Genomic DNA, 27,249 nt, shown 5'->3' on the forward strand with positions numbered 1-27,249 from the left:
CTACACAAACATGGGGAAGACTTCAGATTTGACAGCTGTCCAAAAGGCGACCATCGACACATTGCACAAGGAGGGAAAGACACAAAAGGTTATTGCAGAAGAGGCTGGCTGTTCTCAGAGCTCTGTGTCCAAACACATTAATAGAGAGGCAAAGGGAAGGAAAAACTGTGGTCAGAAAAAGTGTACAAGCGATAGGGATCACCGCGCCCTAGTCAAGATTGTGAAAAAAACCCATTCAAAAATGTGGGGGAGATTCACAAGGAGTGGACAGCTGCTGGAGTCAGGGCTTCAAGATCCACCACCAAGAGACGCTTGAAAGACATGGGTTTCAACTGCCGCATACCTCGTGTCAAGCCACTGTTGACCAAGAAACAGCGCGAAAAGCGTCTCACCTGGGCTAAGGAAAAAAGAGCTGGACTGCTGCTGAGTGGTCTAAAGTCATGTTTTCTGACGAAAGCAAATTTTGCATTTCCTTTGGAAATCGAGGTCCCAGAGTCTGGAGGAAGACAGGAGAGGCACAGGATCCACGTTGCCTGAAGTCTAGTGTAAAGTTTCCACCATCAGTGATGGTTTGGGGTGCCATGTCATCTGCTGGTGTCGGTCCACTCTGTTTCCTGAGATCCAGGGTCAACGCAGCCGTCTACCAGCAAGTTTTAGAGCACTTCATGCTTCCTGCTGCTGACCTGCTCTATGGAGATGGAGATTTCAGGTTCCAACAGGACTTGGCGCCTGCACACAGCGCAAAATCTACCCGTGCCTGGTTTACGGACCATGGTATTTCTGTTCTAAATTGGCCAGCCAACTCCCTGACCTTAGCCCCATAGAAAATCTGTGGGGTATTGTGAAAAGGAAGATGCAGAATGCCAGACCCAACAACGCAGAAGAGTTGAAGGCCACTATCAGAGCAACCTGGGCTCTCATAACACCTGAGCAGTGCCAGAAACTCATCGACTCCATGCCACGCCGCATTAATGCAGTAATTGAGGCAAAAGGAGCTCCAACCAAGTATTGAGTATTGTACATGCTCATATTTTTCATTTTCATACTTTTCAGTTGGCCAACATTTCTAAAAAATCCCTTTTTTGTATTAGCCTTAAGTAATATTCTAATTTTGTGACACACGGAATTTTGGATTTTCATTTGTTGCCACTTCAAATCATCAAAATTAAATGAAATAAACATTTGAATGCATCAGTCTGTGTGCAATGAATAAATATAATGTACAAGTTACACCTTTTGAATGCAATTACTGAAATAAATCAAGTTTTTCAAAATATTCTAATTTACTGACTTTTACCTGTATATGGTACCCTAATATATCTGGTAGACTAATATATCTGGTAGACTAATATATCTGGTAGCTCATTGGTTCATTATTATGTTATGTACACCAGAGTTCTGTCATCTCTCCAGTCCCCACTTCCCTCCTCCTCCCTCGGTGTGTTTCCCTGTTATGTGTTTGAGTACCAGGCCATCTGAGACAGGCACATTTTTGGACGCCTTCACCCAGGCTCTCTGCCCAACCCTGATAAGTGTGTGTGTGTGGAGAGAGGGTCACACATGAAATGGTCTCCCTCCTGCCCTTTCATCTCCTCCAGCCCAGTGCTCAGCCCTGGCAGGACACCTCTGAGTGTGTGTGGACGTGAGGACAAGGCCAGCACTGTGATTACCAGGCCTGACAAGTGGAGCTGGTTGAGAGAGACGGGGAGAGAGAGATGTACAGAGAGGGAAGGATGGAGAGAGAGAGGTACAGAGAGGGAAGGATGGAGAGAGAGAGGTACAGAGAGGGAAGGATGGAGAGAGAGAGGTACAGAGAGGGAAGGATGGAGAGAGAGAGGTACAGAGAGGGAAGGATGGAGAGAGAGAGGTACAGAGAGGGAAGGATGGAGAGAGAGAGGGAGAGGGGGAGAGAGAGAGAGAGGGAAGGATGGAGAGAGAGAGGGAGAGGGGGAGAGAGAGAGAGAGGGAAGGATGGAGAGAGAGAGGGAGAGGGGGAGAGAGAGAGAGAGAGGGGGGGGGGGGGAGAGAGAGAGAGAGAGATGCTGTCTTGGCCAGACCGGAGAGGGTCTCAGCCAGACCAGGTGTGTGCTGTGTTGGCCAGACCGGAGAGGGTCTCAGCCAGACCAGGTGTGTGCTGTGTTGGCCAGACTGGAGAGGGTCTCAGCCAGACCAGGTGTGTGCTGTGTTGGCCAGACCGGAGAGGGTCTCAGCCAGACCAGGTGTGTGCTGTGTTGGCCAGACTGGAGAGGGTCTCAGCCAGACCAGGTGTGTGCTGTGTTGGCCAGACCGGAGAGGGTCTCAGCCAGACCAGGTGTGTGCTGTGTTGGCCAGACTGGAGAGGGTCTCAGCCAGACCAGGTGTGTGTCTTCATCGTTCATCAGGGATCTCTCTCTTTCTCTCTCCCCCACCTCCATCTCTCTACCCCCTCCATCTCTCTCTCCCCCCTCCATCTCTCCCCCATCCGTGTGGCTCAATTGGTAGAGCATGGCGCTTGCAACGCCAGGGTTGTGGGTTTGATTCCCACGGGGGACCAGTATGAAAAAAGTATGAAAATGTATGAACTCACTACTGTAAGTGGCTCTGGATAAGAGCGTCTGCTAAATGACAAAAATATAAAAATGTAAATGTAATCTCTCTCTCCCCCTTTCTCTCTCTCTTTCTCTCTCTCCCCCCTCCATCTCTCTCTCCCCTCTCTCTCTCTATTTCTCTCTCTCCCCCCTCCATATCTCTCCCCCCTCATCTCTCTCTCCCACTCCATCTCTCTCCCCCTCCATCTCTCTCCCCCTCCATCTCTCCCCCCTCCATCTCTCTCTCTCTCTAGTCTGATAGCCCTATTCCAGTATGTATGTATACTCAGTGTCACGCCACCTCTCTTCCCAAACAGCTTATTCAATCCAGATCGCAATCTCCCTCACATATATATGTATCTTTAGTGTGTGTGTGTGTGTGTGTGTGTGTGCGTGCGTGCGCATTTGTGTGTGTGTAGATCTCTTATCTGCTAGTGTGCTCAGGCTGAAATCAGAGATATGACTGAAATGCAAACCAAACCATCTCTGTTACACACGGTTGTCCTTTACCCGCCTGCTGACTGAATGACCCCACTCCTTGTGTGTGTGTGTGTGTGTGTGTGTGTGTGTGTGTGTGCTTGCCATATGTTTCAATACCGAGAGCTATATTCTGCATGTATCCATTTATGTATTTGTTTGCTGTGTGTTTGTGTGTGTGTGTGTACACTTGTCCGTGTTCACCATATGTCTATATATAGGGTCTTCAGAAAGTATTCACACCCCTTGACTTATTCCACATTTTTTTGCGTTACATCCTGAATTCAGAATGGATTCAATCTGTTTATTTCTCTCACCCATCTACACACAATACCCCATAATGACGAAGTGAAAACATATTTTTAGAAATGTTTGCAAAATTTATTGAAAATGAAATACATAAATATCTCATTTATATAAGTATTCACAGTCAATACATGTTAGAATCACCTTTGGCAGCGATTACAGCTGTGAGTCTTTCTGGGTTAGTCTCTAAGAGCTTTGTACATGTGGATTGTTTCTTTTTTAAATTCTTCAAGCTCCGTCAAGTTGGTTGTTGATCATAGCTAAACAGACATTTTCAGGTCTTGCCATAGGTTTTCATGCCGATTTAAGTCAAAACTGTAACTCGGCCACTCAGGAACATTGAATGTCGTCTTGGTAAGCAACTCCAGTGTAGATTTGGCCTTGAGTTTTAGGTTATTGTCCTGCTGAAAGGTGAATCTGTCTCCCAGTGTCTGTTGGAAAGCAGACTGAACCCGGTTTTCCTCTAGGATTTTTCCTGTGCTTAGCTCTATTCCGTTTCTTTTTAACCTAAAAAACTCCCCAGTCATTTCCGATGACAAGCATACCCATAACATGATGCAGCCACCACTATGCTTGAAAATATGAAAAGTGGTACTCAGTGATGTGTTGTGTTGGATTTGCCCCAAACATAACACTTTGTATTCAGGACATAAAGTGAATTGCCTTGCCACATGTTTTGCAGTATTACTTTAGTGCCTTGTTGCATGTTTTGGAATATGTGTATTCTGTACAGGCTTCCTTCTTTTCACTCTGTCAATTAGGTTAATATTGTGGAGTAACTACAATGTTGTTGATCCATCCTCAGTTTTCTCCTATCACAGCCATTAAACTCTAACTGTTAAAAAGTCACCATTGGCCTCATGGCCTCTCCCCCCCTCTCTCTCTCCAGGTGTGAACAGTAAACACGTGGACTTGAAGCTAAAGATGGTGGAGGTACGACCTGGAGGACCCAACTCTTCCTCCTCTCCCTCATCCTCCTCTTCCTCTCCCTCCGTCTCCTCATCCACCTCTCCACTCAGCCCCACAGAGGTACGGACACACACAACACACACACACATACACACACACACACACACACCCTGTTTATGCACCAGTCTATTTAACCACTTCATCCTAGGATCTAGACACACACACACACACACACAGGTCTATTTGACCAGTTCACCCAACACCACTTAGCTGATCCTCTCTCATGATTATATGAATGTGTGTAAAGCCCAAACACACACTAGCATAGTAATGATGCTGTACGCTGCTACGTAGGCCTGTCATATATCTACTATGACCTTTTCAGAGTGTGTGTGTGTGTGTGTGTGTGTGTGTGTGTGTGTGTGTGTGTGTGTGTGTGTGTGTGTGTGTGTGTGCCATAAACCCCTGTGCTTATGTGGACTGTATGTTTGCAGATCCACACACACACATTCAACAAAGCAGGATTCTCTCTATTTCTCTGCATCTATAACCAGTGACATTAGACTGTTGTCCAATGAGACCTTCAGACCATGTTAATAACCGGTCACATTAGACTGTTGTCCAATGAGACCTTCAAACCATGTTAATAACCAGTCACATTAGACTGTTGTCCAATGAGACCTTCAAACCATGTTAATAACCAATCACATTAGACTGTTGTCCAATGAGACCTTCAAACCATGTTAATAACCAATCACATTAGACTGTTGTCCAATGAGACCTTCAAACCATGTTAATAACCAATCACATTAGACTGTTGTCCAATGAGACCTTCAAACCATGTTAATAACCAATCACATTAGACTGTTGTCCAATGAGATCTTCAAACCATGTTAATAACCGGTCACATTAGACTGTTGTCCAATGAGATCTTCAAACCATGTTAATAACCGGTCACATTAGACTGTTGTCCAATGAGACCTTCAAACCATGTTAATAACCGGTCACATTAGACTGTTGTCCAATGAGATCTTCAAACCATGTTAATAACCGGTCACATTAGACTGTTGTCCAATGAGATCTTCAAACCATGTTAATAACCAGTCACATTAGACTGTTGTCCAATGAGATCTTCAAACCATGTTAATAACCGGTCACATTAGACTGTTGTCCAATGAGATCTTCAAACCATGTTAATAACCAGTCACATTAGACTGTTGTCCAATGAGATCTTCAAACCATGTTAATAACCGGTCACATTAGACTGTTGTCCAATGAGATCTTCAAACCATGTTAATAACCGGTCACATTAGACTGTTGTCCAATGAGACCTTCAAACCATGTTAATAACCAGTCACATTAGACTGTTGTCCAATGAGACCTTATAATATAATAATAATAATATGCCATTTAGCAGACGCTTTTATCCAAAGCGACTTACAGTCGTGCGTGCATACATTTTTTTTTGTGTATGGGTGGTCCCGGGGATCGAACCCACTACCTTGGCGTTACAAGCGCCGTGCTCTACCAGCTGAGCTACAGAGGACCACCTTCATCCCTCCATCTTTACAAAGGGAGGATAAACTGTTCCCCCTCTCCCTGGAGGATCAGCTTTCCCAGAAGGCCTTGGGGCGGGCGGAACGGGCCACGGGAGCATCTCACACACAAAACCGTTCCCTCTCTCTCATTAGTGATTGTGTTATGCGCGGCCTCGGTGGCGGACGATAACGCCCCGCCACGCTCAGCAGACCGCAACATTAGTAACGCACCACAAAAACACACACACCATCTCACACCATGACACACACACACACAGACCAAAATGGCCAAATCACCTCAGCCGCAGCTCTCCGCATCGATGATGACTGATAACACAGAAAGGGAGCAAGAGGAGAGAGAGAGAGAGGGAGAGAGGGAGGGAGGGAGGGAGGGAGGGATATCTGCTTGTCCCAGGACTTAGAGGGGGGGAAGAGGGGGTCAGGAGGGCAGGTGTTTGGGGGGGTGTGTGTGTGTGTGTGTGTGTGTGTGTGTGTGTGTGTGTGTGTGTGCGCGCCTCCCACTGGTCCTTGGGGAGTTTTAATACTGGGGGTGTGGACGGTGGTGTTTATTTAACCAGGGGGGTTTGTAGTCTTTAGACATTAACATGAGGAGTATTAGAGGAGATCTGTGTGTGACTCTAGAGGATTGTGTGTGTGTGTGTGTGTGTGTGTGTGTGTGTGTGTGTGTGTGTGTGTGTGTGTGTGTGTGTGTGTGTGTATGCGCGCACAGGGGGTTTTAAAGAGGCATCTTCTCAGCTTCTGACCTCTGTGTACTCAACCTCAGGAGAAAGTCCATCTGCTCCAACACATACACGCCTTCTCTCTCACACACACACACTCCTGTTTTGATTGACAGATGAATGAAGGGTTCATACCTTTGACTGGCTCTGGGTCGATGGAAAAAGCAGGAACTGATCTAATTCAATGTCTAGCCTAAACTCTGGATTGGAAAAAGAAACCAGTTGTCAACTTCTGAGAGGAAACATTCAGATAATATAAGTGGTTGTAATCGTCTCACAGAGGAAGACCATGACGGCCGAAACGTCATGAGATTTAACTCAGTATAGATACATAAAGTATGCCATTTTTAATTGGGAGCAAGAGTGGCTCCTGTTCCTTTCAGAAATACAATAAGCCCACTGCCAGAGAAGGAGACTAATTGCTGATATTGTTTACTAAATGCATCATTTGAAACTAAGCAGACAAATTGCTATTGTTGTGTGCATGTCTTTCTCAATCAGCTGCCTACACACCACACACACCCCTGCTGAACTATCTCTCTCTACACCCCTGCTGAACTATCTCTCTCTACACCCCTGCTGAACTATCTCTCTCTACACCCCTGCTGAACTATCTCTCTCTACACCCCTGCTGAACTATCTCTCTCTACACCCCTGCTGAACTATCTCTCTCTACACCCCTGCTGAACTGTCTCTCTCTCTACACCCCTGCTGAACTATCTCTCTCTACACCCCTGCTGAACTATCTCTCTCTACACCCCTGCTGAACTATCTCTCTCTACACCCCTGCTGAACTATCTCTCTCTCTACACCCCTGCTGAACTATCTCTCTCTACACCCCTGCTGAACTATCTCTCTCTACACCCCTGCTGAACTATCTCTCTCTACACCCCTGCTGAACTATCTCTCTCTACACCCCTGCTGAACTATCTCTCTCTACACCCCTGCTGAACTATCTCTCTCTACACCCCTGCTGAACTATCTCTCTCTACACCCCTGCTGAACTATCTCTCTCTACACCCCTGCTGAACTATCTCTCTCTACACCCCTGCTGAACTATCTCTCTCTACACCCCTGCTGAACTATCTCTCTCTCTACACCCCCTGCTGAACTATCTCTCTCTACACCCCTGCTGAACTATCTCTCTCCACACCCCTGCTGAACTATCTCTCTCTACACCCCTGCTGAACTATCTCTCTCTACACCCCTGCTGAACTATCTATCTCTCTCTACACCCCTGCTGAACTATCTCTCTCTACACCCCTGCTGAACTATCTCTCTCTACACCCCTGCTGAACTATCTCTCTCTACACCCCTGCTGAACTATCTCTCTCTACACCCCTGCTGAACTATCTCTCTCTCTACACCCCTGCTGAACTATCTCTCTCTACACCCCTGCTGAACTATCTCTCTCCACACCCCTGCTGAACTATCTCTCTCTACACCCCTGCTGAACTATCTCTCTCTACACCCCTGCTGAACTATCTCTCTCATTTTACATTTACATTTTAGTCATTTAGCAGACGCTCTTATCCAGAGCGACTTACAGTTAGTGAATATTTTTTATTTATTTTTTTATACTGGCCCCCCGTGGGAATCAAACCCACAACCCTGGCGTTGCAAACACCATGCTCTATCAACTGAGCTACATCCCTGCCGGCCATTCCCTCCCCTACCCTGGACGACGCTGGGCCAATTGTGCGCCGCCCATGAGTCTCCCGGTCACGGCCGGCTGCGACAGAGCCTGGATTCGAACCAGGATCTCTAGTGGCACAGTTAGCACTGCGATGCAGCGCCTTAGACCACTGCGCCACTCAGGAGCTATCTCTCTCTACACCCCTGCTGAACTATCTCTCTCTACACCCCTGCTGAACTATCTCTCTCTACACCCCTGCTGAACTATCTCTCTCTACACCCCTGCTGAACTATCTCTCTCTACACCCCTGCTGAACTATCTCTCTCTACACCCCTGCTGAACTATCTCTCTCTCTACACCCCTGCTGAACTATCTCTCTCTACACCCCTGCTGAACTATCTCTCTCCACACCCCTGCTGAACTATCTCTCTCTACACCCCTGCTGAACTATCTCTCTCTACACCCCTGCTGAACTATCTCTCTCTACACCCCTGCTGAACTATCTCTCTCTACACCCCTGCTGAACTATCTCTCTCTACACCCCTGCTGAACTATCTCTCTCTACACCCCTGCTGAACTATCTCTCTCCACACCCCTGCTGAACTATCTCTCTCTACACCCCTGCTGAACTATCTCTCTCTACACCCCTGCTGAACTCTCTCTCTACACCCCTGCTGAACTATCTCTCTCTACACCCCTGCTGAACTATCTCTCTCTACACCCCTGCTGAACTATCTCTCTCTACACCCCTGCTGAACTATCTCTCTCTACACCCCTGCTGAACTATCTCTCTCTACACCCCTGCTGAACTATCTCTCTCTACACCCCTGCTGAACTATCTCTCTCTCTACACCCCTGCTGAACTATCTCTCTCTACACCCCTGCTGAACTATCTCTCTCCACACCCCTGCTGAACTATCTCTCTCTACACCCCTGCTGAACTATCTCTCTCTACACCCCTGCTGAACTATCTCTCTCTACACCCCTGCTGAACTATCTCTCTCTACACCCCTGCTGAACTATCTCTCTCTACACCCCTGCTGAACTATCTCTCTCTACACCCCTGCTGAACTATCTCTCTCTACACCCCTGCTGAACTATCTCTCTCCACACCCCTGCTGAACTATCTCTCTCTACACCCCCTGCTGAACTATCTCTCTCTACACCCCTGCTGAACTCTCTCTCTACACCCCTGCTGAACTATCTCTCTCTCTACACCCCTGCTGAACTATCTCTCTCTACACCCCTGCTGAACTATCTCTCTCTACACCCCTGCTGAACTATCTCTCTCTACACCCCTGCTGAACTATCTCTCTCTACACCCCTGCTGAACTATCTCTCTCTACACCCCTGCTGAACTATCTACATTTACATTACATTTTAGTCATTTAGCAGACGCTCTTATCCAGAGCGACTTACAGGAGCAATTAGGGTTAAGTGCCTTGCTCAAGGGCACATTTACGTCATTTAGCAGACGCTCTAGTCCAGAGCGACTCACAAATTGATGCATTCACCCTATAGCCAGTGGGGGGGGGGTAGAAGGATTACTTTATCCTATCCCAGGTATTCCTTAAAGAGGTGGGGTTTCAAATGTCTCCAGAAGGTGGTGAGTGACTCCGCTGTGTGGGGGGGTAGAAGGATTACTTTATCCTATCCCAGGTATTCCTTAAAGAGGTGGGGTTTCAAATGTCTCCGGAAGGTGGTGAGTGACTCCGCTGTCCTGGCGTCGTGAGGGAGCTTGTTCCACCATTGGGGTGCCAGAGCAGCGAACAGTTTTGACTGGGCTGAGCGGGAACTATGCTTCCGCAGAGGAAGGGGAGCCAGCAGGCCAGAGGTGGATGAACGCAATGCCCTCGTTTGGGTGTAGGGACTGATCAGAGCCCGAAGGTACAGAGGTGCCGTTCCCCTCGCTGCTCCAAAGGCAAGCACCATGGTCTTGTAACGGATGCGAGCTTCAACTGGAAGCCAGTGGAGTGTGCGGAGGAGGGGGGTGACGTGAGAGAACTTGGGAAGGTTGAACACCAGACGGGCGGCGGCATTCTGGATGAGTTGTAGGGGTTTAATGGCACATGCAGGGAGGCCAGCCAACAGCGAGTTGCAGTAATCCAGACGGGAGATGACAAGTGCCTGGATTAGGACCTGTGCCGCTTCCTGTGTAAGGCAGGGTCGTACTCTCCGAATGTTGTAGAGCATGAACCTGCAGGAGCGGGTCACCGCCTTGATGTTAGCGGAGAACGACAGGGTGTTGTCCAGGGTCACGCCAAGGCTCTTCGCACTCTGGGAGGAGGACACAACGGAGTTGTCAACCGTGATGGCGAGATCATGGAACGGGCAGTCCTTCCCGGGAGGAAGAGCAGCTCCGTCTTGCCAGGGTTCAGCTTGAGGTGGTGATCCGTCATCCATACTGATATGTCTGCCAGACATGCAGAGATGCGATTCGCCACCTGGTTATCAGAAGGGGGAAAGGAGAAGATTAGTTGTGTATCGTCAGCGTAGCAATGATAGGAGAGGCCGTGTGAGGATATGACAGAGCCAAGTGACTTGGTGTATAGGGAGAAAAGGAGAGGGCCTAGAACTGAGCCCTGGGGGACACCAGTGGTGAGAGCACGTGGTGCGGAGACAGCTTCTCGCCACGCCACTTGGTAGGAGCGACCGGTCAGGTAGGGACGCAATCCAGGAGTGAGCCGCGCCGGAGATGCCCAGCTCGGAGAGGGTGGAGAGGAGGATCTGATGGTTCACAGTATCAAAGGCAGCAGACAGGTCTAGAAGGACAAGAGCAGAGGAGAGAGAGTTAGCTTTAGCAGTGCGGAGAGCCTCCGTGACACAGAGAAGAGCAGTCTCAGTTGAATGACCAGTCCTGAAACCTGATTGGTTTGGATCAAGAAGGTCATTCTGAGAGAGATAGCAAGAGAGTTGGCTAAAGACGGCACGCTCAATAGTTTTGGAAAGAAAAGAAAGAAGGGATACTGGTCTGTAGTTGTTGACATCAGTGGGGTCGAGTGTTGGTTTTTTGAGAAGGGGAGCAACTCTCGCTCTCTTGAAGACGGAAGGGACATGGCCAGCGGTCAAGGATGAGATGATCAGCGAGGTGAGGTAGGGGAGAAGGTCACCGGAGATGGTCTGGAGAAGAGAGGAGGGGATGGGGTCAAGCGGGCAGGTTGTTGGGCGGCCTGCAGTCACAAGTCGCAGGATTTTATCTGGAGAGAGAGGGGAGAAAGAAGTCAAAGCATAGGGTAGGGCAGTGTGAGCAGGACCAGCAGTGTCATTAGACTTAACAAACGAGGATCGGATGTCGTCAACCTTCTTTTCAAAGTGGTTGACGAAGTCATCCACAGAGAGAGAGGAGGGGGGGGGGTGAAGAAAATGTAGAGAGGAGGGAGTGAAAATATGCCAGGTCGGCAGGGAGTTTAGTTTTCTTCCATTTCCGCTCCGCTGCCCGGAGCTCTGTTCTGTGAGCTCGCAATGAGTCATCAAGCCACGGAGCTGGAGGGGAGGACCGAGCCGGCCGGGAGGATAGGGGACACAGAGAGTCAAAGGATGCAGAAAGGGAGGAGAGGAGGGTTGAGGAGGCAGAATCAGGAGATTGGAGGGAGAAGGATTGAGCAGAGGGAAGAGATGATAGGATGGAAGAGGAGAGAGTAGTGGGAGAGAGAGAGCGAAGGTTGCGGCGGCGCATTACCATCTGTGTAGGGGCAGAGTGAGTAGTGTGGGAGGAGAGCGAGAGAGAAAAGGAAACAAAGTAGTGGTCGGAGACATGGAGGGGAGTTGCAGTGAGATTAGTAGAGGAGCAGCATCTAGTGAAGATGAGGTCAAGCGTATTGCCTGCCTTGTGAGTAGGGGGGACGGTGAGAGGGTGAGGTCAAAAGAGGAGAGGAGTGGAAAGAAGGAGGCAGAGAGAAATGAGTCAAATGTGGACATAGGGAGGTTGAAATCCCCCAAAACTGTGAGGGGTGAGCCATCCTCAGGAAAGGAACTTATCAAGGCGTCAAGCTCATTGATGAACTCTCCAAGGGAACCTGGAGGGTGATAGATGACAAGGATATTAAGCTTAAATGGGCTAGTGACTGTGACAGCATGGAATTCAAATGAGGAGATAGACAGATGGGTTAGGGGAAAAATTGAGAATGTCCACTTGGGAGAGATGAGGATTCCTGTACCACCACCCCTCTGACCAGATGCTCTCGGGGTATGCGAGAACACATGGTCAGACGAGGAGGAGAGCAGTAGGAGTAGCAGTGTTTTCAGTGGTAATCCATGTTTCCGTCAGCGCCAGGAAGTCGAGGGACTGGAGGTTGGCATAGGCTGGGATGAAGTCAGCTTTGTTGGCAGCAGAACGGCAGTTCCAGAGGCTGCCTGAGACCTGGAACTCCAGGTGTGGGGTGCGTGCAGGGACCACCAGGTTAGAGAGGCAGCAGCCACGCGGTGTGGTGCGTTTGTGTAGCCTGTGCAGAGAGGGAGAGAACAGGGATAGGCAGAGGCATAGTTGACAGGCTGTAGCAAATGGCTACAAAAATGCAGAGGAGATCGGAATGAAATGAGTTAAGCATCTGGGAGAGGAGAGAGCAGGGCCTCCCTCACCAAAAACTTCTACCTCAGAAACTAAAATTGTTTCACTGAACCACCCGAACAAAAACTCTCCCAACTTCCACCTTTAGAAATCAGAATTGTTGTGAACCACAGCGGTTCAATGTTTAAAGGAATAGACTCAACCCACTTTATTCAGCTAGCTAACTATGACACCATAGCTAACTAGCATGATAGCATCCAATAGCAATAACACACAGTTTAGCACCAACACTTGGTCACAACAAACCACCAATAGTGTGTTAACTAGCTAACTAGCATGCTAGCATCCAGTAACACACAGTTTAGCACCAACACTTGGTCACAACACACTAAACAGATCATTCGTGTCTGTGTCAAGTTCCTTTCATGACGCAGCAATGATTAAACGTTGGCTAGCTAGGACAAGTATATTGTATTTAGCTACTACAGTACAGCTATCTCTCTCTACACCCCTGCTGAACTATCTCTCTCTACACCCCTGCTGAACTATCTCTCTCTACACCCCCTGCTGAACTATCTCTCTCTACACCCCTGCTGAACTATCTCTCTCTACACCCCTGCTGAACTATCTCTCTCTACACCCCTGCTGAACTATCTCTCTCTCTACACCCCTGCTGAACTATCTCTCTCTACACCCCTGCTGAACTATCTCTCTCCACACCCCTGCTGAACTATCTCTCTCTACACGCCACACGTCTCGATCTCAAGCAGTGGAACGTGTTTCCCCTTATTGTCTACTTTATTACAACGTTCCGCCATCTTATTAACTAACGTTGGGCCGACGTCGTCAATCTAACCAACTCCTTTCCACTTGGCTTGGCATATTGGACCCGCTGCAGCTCCTAATAATGCAGTATTTCTCTCTGTGTGTGCTTTTGATAGGGAGAAGTATGCGTCTAGCTTCTAAACACGTGTTCCGTTTGAAAACAATAGCAGCACCAGCCTTTGCATAATCTGAACTCATTTTCTGGCTCGTCTGGGTTTTGTTGAAACTTAATTGCCTTTTTTCTTTTTCTTTTGAGCGAGAAAAATAAAGATAAACAAACATAAAATAGTAAGCATATCAGCTCCTGTTGGCATCTGGGGACTATTAAGAGTGTGTGTGTGTGTGTGTGTGTGGGTGTCTGCGCTCATGCGTTTCTATTTGTTTGTTTTTATCAACTATTGATCGAGTTTTTGGATGCTGTGTGTGTGTGTGTGTGTGTGTGTGTGTGTGTGTGTGTGTGTGTGTGTGTCTGCGCTCATGCGTTTCTATTTGTTTGTTTTTATCAACTATTGATCGAGTTTTTGGATGCTGTGTGTGTGTGTGTGTGTGTGTGTGTGTGTGTGTGTGTGTGTGTGTGTGTGTGTGTGTGTGTGTGTGTGTGTGTGTGTGTGTGTGTGTGTGTGTGTGTGTGTGTGTGTGTGTGTGTGTGTGTGTGTGTGTGTGAGTATAACGTGCGTGTGTGTCTGACTGTAAAAACCTTCCGGTGTGTGTGTCCAGAACAATGCGGAGCGGTTGCGCAGGGCGACAGAGAGACTGCGTAGTCCTGTGGTCTTCAGTCAGGAACCAGCTGTCAGGAAAACACAGCTCCGGTCCTTCAGCCAGTATGTGGAGGCCAGGCCAGGTGAGACACACACCTTACTCGTTGCCCACCAAACTCACATACACACACACACCTCACCACCCCTCTCACACACACACACGTACACACACACACACACACACACATAATACACACAAGCCCTCATCTCCCCATGACACCATACGGTGTGTCTCTCTCTCTCACCTCTGTGTGTGTTTGTGTTGTCTCACTGTGTGGCCCATGAGGTGTGAATGTGTCACAAATCAGGTTCAACATCTCTCTCTCCCTCCCTTCTTCTCTCTCTCTCCCTTCTCTCCCTCCCTCTCTCCCTCCCCTTCTCCCTTCTCCCCCTCCCCTCCCTCTCTCCCCTCTCCCCTCTCTCTCTCCCCTCTCTCCCCCCTTCCTCTCTCCCCTCCCTCTCTCCCCTCCCTCTCTCCCCTCCCTCTCTCCCATCCCTCTCTCCCCTCCCTCTCTCCTCCCCCTCTCTTCCCCTCTCTCTCCTCCCCCTCTCTCCCCTCCCTCTCTTCTTGTCTTCAGAGGTAAAGCGTCAGAGATCAGTACCAGAGGATCTGAGGCGAGCGGGCGAGGAGAGAGGACTGGCACCAGACACCGACGCTCGCAAGCCTTATGAAGATGAAGTACTTTACGCATATATAATTCATCCCTCCTTCCTCCCTCCTTCTCTCTTTCCTCCCTCCATCTCTCTTTCCCTCCCTCCATTCCCTCCCTCCATCCGTAAAGCCTGTGCATCAGCCCTGCACCTCGCCTGGCAGATAAACGACAAGAGAAAGAACCAGAGGAAGAAAGAAATAATAATTATTCGTAGCCCACTCCCTTCCCTGTTTCCGCTTTTCTTTTCCCACCTCTCCTCTCCTCTCCCCATCCTCCCCTCCCCTCCTCTCCTCCATCCTTTAGATATGTCAATCAGAGACCACTTCTTCATTCCCCTCCACAAAGAGATATCCTGTATTGATCTAAGGAAGAGAGGAGGAGGGTGGGGGATTTTAATTATTACAATAGCAAGATACCGCTGCTCTGAGAGAGAGAGAGAGAGAGAGAGAGAGAGAGAGAGAGAGAGAGAGAGAGAGAGAGAGAGAGAGAGAGAGAGAGAGAGAGAGAGAGAGAGAGAGAGAGAGAGAGAGAGAGAGAGAGAGAGAGAGAGAGAGAGAGAGAGAGAGAGAGAGAGAGAGAGAGAGAGAGAGAACACGTGTGTGTGCGCATGTCCACTTACCTACGTGTGTATGTGTCACAGGAGACTCAGAATCCCTCTCTCCCCTACCTCCCTGACTCCCCTGCCGGGGCCCTGAGGTTAATGGGTGTTCAACCTTTCCATTATCCCCATCAGTCCTGAATTACCTGCTGAATGATGTTTGCATTAATATAATATATATGGTAATGCCTCAGGTCTAATTAAGGCTGGGTCCAGGCCCGCCAGGCAGGGGGAATGGTCTGATCATGTGTAAAATTGATTTGAGGATGAGAAATATGTGATAGAGCGAGAGGGAGAGAGGAGAGAGAGCAGGGGGCCGGGAATCAGCACCTCACAGAGTTGCTCACAGACACACACACTCTTGAAGACCACACACCCACACGTAGGAAGGAGTGCAGGAAAAGTGCTGGCCAGTGTGGAATAAAATAATCTAGCTTTCTCTCTCTCTCTCTCTCTCTCTCTCTCTCTCTCTCTCTCTCTCTCCCTCTCCCTCTCCCTCTCGCTCTCTCTCTCCCTCTCTCTCTCCCTCTCTCTCTCGCTCTCTCTCTCGCTCTCTCTCTCGCTCTCGCTCTCTCTCTCGCTCTCTCTCTCCCTCTCGCTCTCTCTCTCGCTCTCTCTCTCGCTCTCTCTCTCTCTCTCTCTCTCTCTCTCTCTCTCTCTCTCTCTCTCTCTCTCTCTCTCTCTCTCTCTCTCTCTCTCTCTCTCTCTCTCTCGCTCTCTCTCTCGCTCTCTCTTGCTCTCTCTCTCGCTCTCTCTCACGCTCTCTCTCTCTCGCTCTCGCTCTCTCTCTCCCTCTCTCTCTCCCTCTCTCTCTCGCCCTCTCTCTCGCTCTCTCTCTCGCTCTCTCTCTCTCTCTCTCGCTCCCTCTCTCCCTCTCTCTCTCTCTCTCTCTCGCTCTCTCTCTCGCTCTCTCTCTCCCTCTCTCTCTCTCTCTCTCTCTCTCTCGCTCTCTCTCTCTCGCTCTCTCTCTCTCTCTCTCTCTCGCTTTCTCTCTCTCTCTCTCGCTCTCTCTCTCTCTCTCTCTAACTCTCTCTCTCTCCTCTCTAACTCTCTCTCTGTTTCTCTATCTGTTTCTCTTCTCCCCTGGTCTTGTTCCTATTAAGAAAATAGGTTGGATCAGCAGCTGTAAATATTTATTTAAATATACATGTATTTTTCGAGGAATCTTTAGTGACCTAATTTGAATAAACATTTTGCCCTCTTTTTCTGAGGACAGTCTAGGGAATAGTAAGCAGGAGGGAGAGATGGAGAGGTGGAGAGAAGGAGAGATGGAGAGAAGGAGAGGTGGAGAGGTGGAGAGGTGGAGAGAAGGAGAGGTGGAGAGATGGAGAGAAGGAGAGAAGGAGAGGTGGAGAGAAGGAGAGGTGGAGAGAAGGAGAGGAGGAGAGGTGGAGAGGTGGAGAGAAGGAGAGGTGGAGAGAAGGAGAGGTGGAGAGAAGGAGAGAAGGAGAGGTGGAGAGAAGGAGAGGTGGAGAGAAGGAGAGGAGGAGAGATGGAGAGAAGGAGAGGTGGAGAGAAGGAGAGGTGGAGAGAAGGAGAGGTGGAGAGAAGGAGAGATGGAGAGAAGGAGAGGTGGAGAGAAGGAGAGATGGAGAGGTGGAGAGAAGGAGAGGTGGAGAGGTGGAGAGAAGGAGAGGTGGAGAGAAGGAGAGGTGGAGAGGTGGAGAGAAGGAGAGGTGGAGAGAAGGAGAGGTGGAGAGAAGGAGAGAAGGAGAGGTGGAGAGAAGGAGAGGTGGAGAGAAGGAGAGGAGGAGAGAAGGAGAGGAGGAGAGGTGTAGAGAAGGAGAGATGGAGAGAAGGAGAGGTGGAGAGGTGGAGAGAAGGAGAGGTGGAGAGAAGGAGAGGTGGAGAGAAGGAGAGGTGGAGAGATGGAGAGAAGGAGAGAAGAAGAGAAGGAGAGAAGGAGAGGTGGAGAGGTGGAGAGGTGGAGAGAAGGAGAGGTGGAGAGGTGGAGAGAAGGAGAGAAGGAGAAATGGAGAGAAGGAGAGAAGGAGAGAAGGAGAGGTGGAGAGAAGGAGAGAAGGAGAGGTGGAGATGTACACAATCCTAGTCATATTAGCAACTCAACCTTGTTGGATCTATTAGACCCCCCCATCTCTGTCACATATGGAACCGCTCGCATTAGGTGCTCTGTTTATAGCGGTGTTTTTCCCACAAATTGCATTTTGGCAAATGTTTGAAAATGACGTTTTATTAGCTGCTTCATTACAGGACTTGCATGTTCAATAATAGGCTATTAAGACAATAGCTCATAATGAAACATTTCCGTTCCTCCTATGCATGCATAGTATTTTCTGTTGGGCACGTCATTTTCTGTTAGGCTTTATTTTTTACAGTTTGTTGACCGGTTAATGAGGGTTGGTTAGCCAGCAGCAAAATTGAACGAAATTTAAGCTAATTACAGGGTCTTTTCTGTCTAGAAAATTCTTAGGCGGGCCGTCTAAGTGAACATTTTCGTGATGGAAAAACAGTTTGCGTCAACTTAAAAGACCAGATAGAAAGCAGAAAATATACTTTATATGTTTTTTAATAATGCCATCTCTGAGAACTAACAATGAGGTATAAGGTAGACAGTCAGGGAGAGTCGAACATTGAAAATACCAGGCATTCAGAGCACATGCCCATTGATTTTGTTATAATGTTTAAGCACAGGAAAACAGCATTAGCCATGGCAAAATGCATAGAAGTACAGAAAATTAGCTTTAAAACTGCAAAATTGTCTCTCAGCTCCATGCCGAAGTGTGTAGAATTGCTGGAAATTAGCTTCAAAACAGCATTTTCTCTCAGCTCAATGGAAGAAAAAAAAATAATAATTGCAAAAAAATAGTTTTACAACAGCAAAATGTTCTACGGCACCAAGATTCCTTTCTAGCTAATAGACCATGTTAGAGTTTACACTTCCTCTTCCAATGAACTGTGGGGGGTCAAAATAATGACACTGTCTACCAAATCTATTCATTTTTAAATGTTGATTACTTCTACTAGCCATTGTCATTCACCTGAAAATAAGACAAGCTGTGATTTTTTTTGGTAACATATGATGGGTTGCTGGTTTGCCTGGGTGGGGGTCCCTTGGCAAGAAAAGGTAGAAAACCCCTGATCTAACGATTCTAATAATTAGCTGGTTCATGAAGTGAATCAGATTAGTTACAACTGGGGTTGGAGTGAAAACCTACAGGAGCGTAGCTCTCCAGCAACAGGGTTGGAGTGAAAACCTACAGGAGCGTAGCTCTCCAGGAACAGGGTTGGAGTGAAAACCTACAGGAGCGTAGCTCTCCAGGAACAGGGTTGGAGTGAAAACCTACAGGAGCGTAGCTCTCCAGGAACAGGGTTGGAGTGAAAACCTACAGGAGCGTAGCTCTCCAGGAACAGGGTTGGAGTGAAAACCTACAGGAGCGTAGCTCTCCAGGAACAGGGTTGGAGTGAAAACCTACAGGAGCGTAGCTCTCCAGGAACAGGGTTGGAGTGAAAACCTACAGGAGCGTAGCTCTCCAGCAACAGGGTTGGAGTGAAAACCTACAGGAGCGTAGCTCTCCAGGAACAGGGTTGGAGTGAAAACCTACAGGAGCGTAGCTCTCCAGGAACAGGGTTGGAGTGAAAACCTACAGGAGCGTAGCTCTCCAGGAACAGGGTTGGAGTGAAAACCTACAGGAGCGTAGCTCTCCAGGAACAGGGTTGGAGTGAAAACCTACAGGAGCGTAGCTCTCCAGGAACAGGGTTGGAGTGAAAACCTACAGGAGCGTAGCTCTCCAGGAACAGGGTTGGAGAGCCCTGTACTAGACACTGGGGCCTAAATAAGTGCAATGGGGGCGAGTGTGACTGACTCAGAGGTAAGAGTGGGGGTGACCCCTGACCCCATCCATACAGGTTGAGTAAATTAGGACGAGAGGGCCTAGTTACAAGTCGAGGAGTATAAGAGTGTATCACAAGAGAAAAGGTTTGGGTTGAGGAGCATGTCGAGAGGGGACTAGTCAGTTTCCAAGTGGGTCGACTATAACTGAAGTCCTTATCATGTCTGGTAAGCTGCCTATCTCTAGCCACAGCTCTGTGAAGAGTGAGGGAGGAGAGAGAAGAAACACTAAACAACAACAATAAGAAGGGAACAACACCAACAACAACAACAACAAGGCCGTTATCGTGGGGCTTCTCAGTCTTCAAATGAAAGCCTTTTGTTTAAAAGAAAATATCCTCTCTCCCCCGTTTAATAAAGGACAATGTTTTGATGCTGTATGTGCTTCCTGTTTGATGATGAATTCTAACCCCTCCTTTTCTGTTTCTCTCTTTCTCTCCTGTCTTTCCCTCTGTTTATCTCTCTCTCTCTTTCTCTCCCTCTTTCCCTCCATTTCTCTTTCTCATCTCTACCTCTTTCTCTCCTGTCTCGTCTTGTTCCTCCCTCTCTTCCTCTGTTTCTCTCTTTCTGGATTTTCTCTCCTGTCTCGTCTTGTTTCTCCCTCTCTTCCTCTGTTTCTCTCTTTCTGGATTTTCTCTCTGTTTCTCTTCCCCCTCTTTATCTCTCCTTTCCTCTCTCTCTTCTCCTCCATCTCCCCCTCTTCTCTCTGTTCTCCCCCCACCCTCCGTCTACCAGAAGGCGTTCAAAGACACCAGTCAGTACGTGGTCGGGGAGCTGTCTGCTCTGGAGAGCGAGCAGCGCCACATCGACGCCCGGGCGGCGCGCGTGGAGAAGAGGCTCCGCTATCTCATGGACACAGGTACCAAGCCCAATTACACTGGAAAACTGTTTTGGCAAATTGAGCGTTTCACACAAACTCTCACGGAGTTGGGGAAGTGTGTGGAGGCTGTGTGTGAGGCTGCGGTGTCCCAAATTGCACCCTATTCCCTATGTAGTGCACTACTTATATGGAGCCCGATGCACTATATAGGGAATAGGGTGCCATTTGAGACGCGGTGTGGAATCTTTGAAGCAGTGAATGTTGTGTAGCTACGGAGGGAGGGAGGGAGGGAGGGAGGCGAGAGAGCGAGAGGTGATATGAGGGGCTGGCTGGTGGATATGAAAAGGGGGGAGAGTGGGGGAAATGGGGGAGAGTGGGAGTAGAGGGTGATAGAAGGGGGGAGAAGGAGGATAGATGGGGGGAGAGAAGGGGAGACCTCTCTGGGCCAGGGTGATAAGAGAGTCTTCATGGGAAATGATAACCAGGCCTGATAGTGTCCCACCAGTGGGGGGGGAGAGCCCCCAGCCAGCCTGCTCAGCTCACATCGAACAGTGTGCTCAGCCATGCACAGCCCCCTCCTCCCCCTTCCACCGTACATATCTGGTCTTCAATGATATGCAGCAGAAGGGGAGAGGGGGATGATTGGTGGGGGTTAAGTGAGGGGGGGGCATTTTAAAATAATGCAAGAGGTAACATACGCACTGAGAACACAACACACACACACTGAGAACACAACACACACACACTGAGAACACAACACACACACACTGAGAACACAACACACACACACTGAGAACACAACACACACACACTGAGAACACAACACACACACATTGAGAACACAACACACACACACTGAGAACACAACACAACACACACACACACACACTGAGAACACAACACACACACACTGAGAACACAACACACACACACTGAGAACACAACATAACACACACAAACGCTTAACTCAACACACACACACTGAGAACACAACATAACACACACAAACGCTTAACTCAACACACACACACACTGAGAACACAACACACACACACACACACACACACTGAGAACACAACACACACACACTGAGAACACAACACACACAAACGCTTAACTCAACACACACACACTGAGAACACAGCACACACACACTGAGAACACAACACACACACTGAGAACACAACACACACAAACGCTTAACTCAACACACACACACACTGAGAACACAACACAACACACACACACACACACTGAGAACACAACACACACACACTGAGAACACAACACAACACACACACACACTGAGAACACAACACACACACACACACACACTGAGAACACAACACACACACATTGAGAACACAACATAACACACACAAACGCTTAACTCAACACACACACACTGAGAACACAACACACACAAACGCTTAACTCAACACACACACACACTGAGAACACAACACACACACACTGAGAACACAACACACACACACACTGAGAACACAACACACACAAACGCTTAACTCAACACACACACAAGGACACACACACTTAACCCAACCCACTCACACACAGATTCACACACTCAAAAGTGTGTTCTTTTGGCTTCCATACAGGCTGATTGGTTGGGAAGCGTTGGCTGGTGTGTAACCTTGTAAAGACATGAAACAGACAGGTGTCTGAGCCAAGGGGCTCGGTTCCATTGAGTCCTGTACTGAAATACCAGAATAGGTTCTGCAGCCCAAATTGTACCCTATTCCCTACATAGTGCACTACTTTTGACCAGATCTTCCATAGGGTGTCCCATAGGGCTCTGGTCAAAAGTAATGCACTTTGTAGGGAATAGGGTGCCATTTGGAATGCAGGCTAGCATTCTGTTACTGATACTAAACAATTTATCCTCACAAAAGTGTGTGCTTTGGAAAAAGAGAGAGGAGGGGGAGAAGCGAGGGAGAGAGAGGGGAGAAAGCAACACCAGGGTGGAGGGATTTGGGATTTTACTGCTCCTCCCGTATCGAGACCATCTCACTGTTTGTTGCATATGCCTCCCTCCATCCCTCTCTCCCTCCATCCCTCTCTCCCTCCATCCCCTCCTCCATCCATCCCCTCCTCCCTCCATCCCTCTCTCCCTCCATCCCTCTCTCCCTCCATCCCCTCCTCTCTCCATCCCTCTCTCCCTCCATCCCTCTCTCCCTCCATCCCTTCCTCCCTCCATCCCTCCATGCCCTCTACCCCTGTAGGAGTGAATGCCATTGTGTCAATCTGAAGGGTTTTCCCCCACCGCTGATAAAGCAGCCTTAGCTGGATAGGTTGTTTACCGGCAAGCGCGCGCGCACACACACACACACACACACACACACACACACACACACACACACACACACACACACACTCTCTCACCACACCCTTTTTCTCACAAACACACACAAACACCTTGAGCCAGATTGCTATTCCAGCCCAGCCAGCCCCCTGTAAATAATAAGATGGTAGATAGGTAGTGAGGCAGGCAGGATGGAGGATGGACGCTGCCTACACAATAATAATAATACTAGTATCAGGGAGAGAAGAATTCACCCCCGGATACATCCCCAAAAAACCCTTGTAGCATCAGTCACCAATGACATGGAGAAAATACAGTTTGGGTAAACACGGAGTGTGTGTGTGTGTGTGAGGGGGGACTGTGTGTGTGTGTGTGTGTGTGAGTGGAGTGTGTGTGTGTGTGAGGGGGGAGTGTGTGTGTGTATTCGCTTATTCTATTTACCTCTCTTCCTGGTCCTTGAAGGCCGCAACGGCATTCGTTCACCTGTTTCCTCCCCTACTCCCCTCCTCCCCTTCCTCCTCCCGTCCTCCCCTCTCTCCTCCTCCTCTCCTCCTCCCCTCCCTCCTTCCTCTCCTCCCTTACTCCCCTCCCTCCTCCTCTCCTCCTCCCTTCCTCCCCTCCCTCCTCCTCTCCTCCCTTCCTCCCCTCTCCCCTCTCCTCATCCTTCTCTTCTCTCCTCCTCAACAGGTAATTGATCAGTTAAAGTAAGAAATGGGTTTAACTCCCTACTTTAATTATAAGTGATGCCATTAAGCAGACTTAGAGTTAAGCAGACACCCATTTTCCCATAGGTGGCCCCAGCAGAAATCCAACACATGACTTTGGCATTGCAAGCGCCATGCTCTACCAACTGAGCCACACATACGCCACCTCGTTTCCCAAGGCCTCTTTAAACGTGTTGATTGAAGTGGAGTTTCTGGGAAGTATCCCACTTCCAGTTGTAAAATATGTACAGTACCAGTCTAAAGTTTGGACACACCTACTCATTCAAGGGTTTTTCTTTATTTTTATTATGTTCTACATTGTAGAATAATAGTGAAGACATCAAAACTATGAAATAACACATATGGAATAATGTAGTAACCAAAAAAGTCTTCAACAAATCAAATATATTTTATATTTGAGATTCTTCAAATAGCCACACTTTGCCTTGATGACAGCTTTGCAAACTCTTGGCATTCTCTCAACCAGCTTCGCCTGGAATGCTTTTCCAACAGTCTTGAAGAAGTTCCACAAATGCTGAGCACTTGTTGGCTGCTTTTCCTTCACTCTGCCGTCCGACTCATCCCAAACCATCTCAATTGGGTGGAGATCGGGGGATTGTGGGGGCCAGGTCATCTGATGCAGCACTCCATCACTCTCCTTCTTGGTAAAATAGCCCTTACACAGCCTGGAGGTGTGTTGGGTCATTGTCCTGTTGAAAAACAAATGATAGTCCCACTAAGCGCAAACCAGATGGGATGGTGTATCGCTGCAGAATGCTGTGGTAGCCATGCTGGTTAAGTGTGCCTTGAATTCTAAATAAATCACAGACAGTGTCACCAGCAAAGCACCCCCACACCATTACACCTCCTCCTCCATGCTTTACGGTGGGAACTACACATGCGGAGATCATCCGTTCACCCACACTGCGTCTCACAAAGTCATGATGGTTGGAACCAAAAATCTCCAATTTGGACTCCAAACCAAAGGACAAATTTCCACCGGTCTAATGTCCATTGCTCGTGTTTCTTGGGCCAAGCAGGTCTCTTCTTCTTATTGGTGTCCTTTAGTAGTGGTTTCTTTGTAGCAATTCGACCATGAAGGCCTGAATCACACAGTCCCCTCTGAACAGTTGATGTTTAGATGTGTGTGTTACTTGAACTCTTTGAAGCATTTATTTGGAATGCAATTTCTGAGGCTGGTAACTCTAATGAACTTATCCTCTGCAGCAGAGGTAACTCTGGGTCTTCCATTCCTGTGGCGGTCCTCATGAGAGCCAGTTTCATCATAGCACTTGATGGTTTTTGTGACTGCACTTAAGGAAACTTTCAAAGTTCTTGAAATGTTCCATATTGACTGACCTTCATGTCTTAAAGTAATGATGGACTGTAGTTTCTCTTTGCTTATTTGAGCTGTTCTTGCAATAACATGGACTAGGTCTTTTACCAAATAGGGCTATCTTCTGTGTACCCCCCTACCTTGTCACAACACAACTGATTGGCTCAAACGCATTAAGAAGGAAATAAATTCCACAAATTAACTTTTAAGAAGGCACACCTATTAATTGAAATGCATTCCAGGTGACTACCTCATGAAGCTGGTTGAGAGAATGTCAAGAGTGTGCAAAGCTGTCAAGGCAAAAGGGTGGCTATTTGAAGAATCTCAAATATAAAATATTTGATTTGTTTAACACTTTTTTGGTTACTACATGATACCATATGTGTTATTTCAATGTAAAGAATAGTAAAAATAAAGAAAAACCCTTGAATGAGTAGGTGTGTCCAAACTTTTGACTGGTAGTGTAGGTGAAAACAGACATTCCAAGACATCCTACTTGTCATTGTTAAATAAATAAATAAAATATATATCTTTACATATTTACCAATTACTCGGCCACTCAGGAACATTCACTGTCTTCTTGGTAAGCACTCTGTCAATTAGGTTAGTATTGTGGAGTAACTACAATGTTGTTGATCCATTCTCAGTTTTCTCCTATCACAGCCATTAAACTCGGTACCTGTTTTAAAGTCACCATTGGCCTCATGGTGAAATCCCTGAGTGGTTTCCTTCCTCTCCAGCAACTGAGTTAGGAAGGACGCCTGTATCTTTGTAGTGACTGGGTGTATGGATACACCATCCAAAATGTAATTAATAACTTCACCATGCTCAAAGCAAATTCAATGTCTGCTTTTTTATTTTTTACCCATCTACCAATAGGTGCCCTTCTTTGCAAGGCATTGGAAAACCTCCTTGGTCTTTGTGGTTGAATCTATGTTTGAAATTCACTGCTCGACTGAGGGACCTTACAGATAATTGTATGTGTGGGGTACAGAGATGAGATAGAATTCAGGAATCATGTTAAACACTATTATTGCACACAGAGTCTATGCAACTTATTATGTGACTTGTTAAGCACATTTTTACTCCGGAACTTATTTAGGCTTGCCATAACAGGGGTTGAATACTTATTGACTCAAGACATTTCAGATTTTCATTTTTAATTAATTTGTAAAAATGTCGAAAAACATAATCCCACATTATGGGGTATTGTGTGTAGGCAAATGACAAAACAAATCTACATTTTATCCATTTTAAATTCAGGCTGTAACACAACACAATTTGGAAAAAGTCAAGGGTTGTGAATACTTTCTGAAGACACTGTAAGTCTAGCTAGTCCTGCCAAAAGTGGTGGCATTTAAGGAGATCCATAGCATGGGATGTAGACTCATCTTGGCATTAGACTACTTTAGACGTCTGAAAACATCTGACTAACTTGGTTCTGGAGTGGACTGTTCTGTTAACATTCATCGTGTGTGTGTTTTAGGATTTGTGGTGTGGAGAGCATCCCAACGTTTTCTTCCTTTCCTCCCCCCATCTTTCCTCTCATTTTCTCTCTCTCTCTCTCTCTCTCTCTCTCTCTCTCTCTCTCTCTCTCTCTCTTCCCCCTTTCTCTTTCCCCTCTCTCTTTCTCTCTTCCCCTCTCTCTCTCTCTCTCTCTCTCTCTCTCTCTTCCCCCTCTCTCTCTCTCGCTCTCTCTTCCCCCTCTCTCTCTCTCTTCCCCCCTCTCTCTCTCTCTTCCCCCTCTCTCTTCCCTCTCTCTCTCTTCCCCCCCTCTCTCTCTCTCTTCCCCCTCTCTCTTCCCCCTTCTCTCTCTCTTCCCCCTCTCTCTCTCTTCCCCCCCTATCTCTCTCTTCCCCCTCCCTCTCTCTCCCCCCCTCTCGCTGCCTCTCTCATTTTCTGTCTTTATTTCTCCTTCTCCCTTCCCTCTCTCTCGCTCTCTCTCTCCCCTCTCTCTCTCATCTCTCTCCCTCTCTCCCTCTCTCTCTCCCCTCTCTCCCTCTCTCGCTCAATCTCTCTCTCTCTCGCTCCCCTCTCTCTCTCCCCTCTCTCCCATCTCTCTCTCCCCCCTCTATCTCTCCCTCTTCTCTCTCTCCTTCCTCTCCCCCTATTCCCCAGTTTCTTCCCCCAGCAATGCTTTCTGAATTCTGCACCGTTTTCTCTTTTCTATTATGCTGTACGAGACGGTGGTTCTCCCCAGATGAATCCAAAGTAATTGGGGTGGTTAATTTATTTACTGGGAGGCAGTTCACAGCACATTGAATAATAGAGATAATTGAACAAGAATTGTCAAGTGTCTTCTGATATCAGGCACATTACAGAAGGGAGAGTGGCATAAAACTGCCTTTCTATGCACCCATTGTTTATGGTAATGAAGTACAGCCATTAATTCCTTGGTGGCCTTCCAAGCTTATGGCAGGCCCCATTGTTATGTGTGTATTAATATGTAATCAGTAAATAGTTTAATTTCCTAATCTGCGTTCGGAGAATTCACTTTCTAACAACTCTTAATTACTGCAGGGTTCTAATGAGCCCCATCGCCGTGCCGACGCAGAGCACGGGAGCCAGGCAGCCAATCAGAGTGTGGCGGCGGGTCGGGGGGGGAATTTGAATTCCTGGGGCGCCGCTCTCCGCCTAATGAACTTGTTATTCCTGGACTGGGGGGAGTAGAGTGTGTCCTTCACAGCATAGCAGTTCACAAC

General features: G+C 47.9%; 1 protein-coding gene across 1 annotated transcript in view; it reads left to right on the plus strand.

The window, feature by feature from the left end:
* The window catches only part of ehbp1 (EH domain binding protein 1), a gene marked incomplete at its 3' end in the record, with an annotated part of 223,343 nt that extends 203,120 nt beyond the window's left edge, over positions 1-20,223 (plus strand). The window contains 4 exon segments of the mRNA XM_045215207.1: positions 4,240-4,379; positions 14,223-14,346; positions 14,842-14,942; positions 20,100-20,223. Of these exon segments, the coding sequence (XP_045071142.1) occupies positions 4,240-4,379; positions 14,223-14,346; positions 14,842-14,942; positions 20,100-20,223 (489 nt within the window).
* Positions 20,224-27,249: the final 7,026 nt, after the last annotated feature.

Source organism: Coregonus clupeaformis, chromosome 1 (genome assembly GCF_020615455.1).
Source record: "Coregonus clupeaformis isolate EN_2021a chromosome 1, ASM2061545v1, whole genome shotgun sequence".
Taxonomy (NCBI): Eukaryota; Metazoa; Chordata; class Actinopteri; order Salmoniformes; family Salmonidae; genus Coregonus; species Coregonus clupeaformis.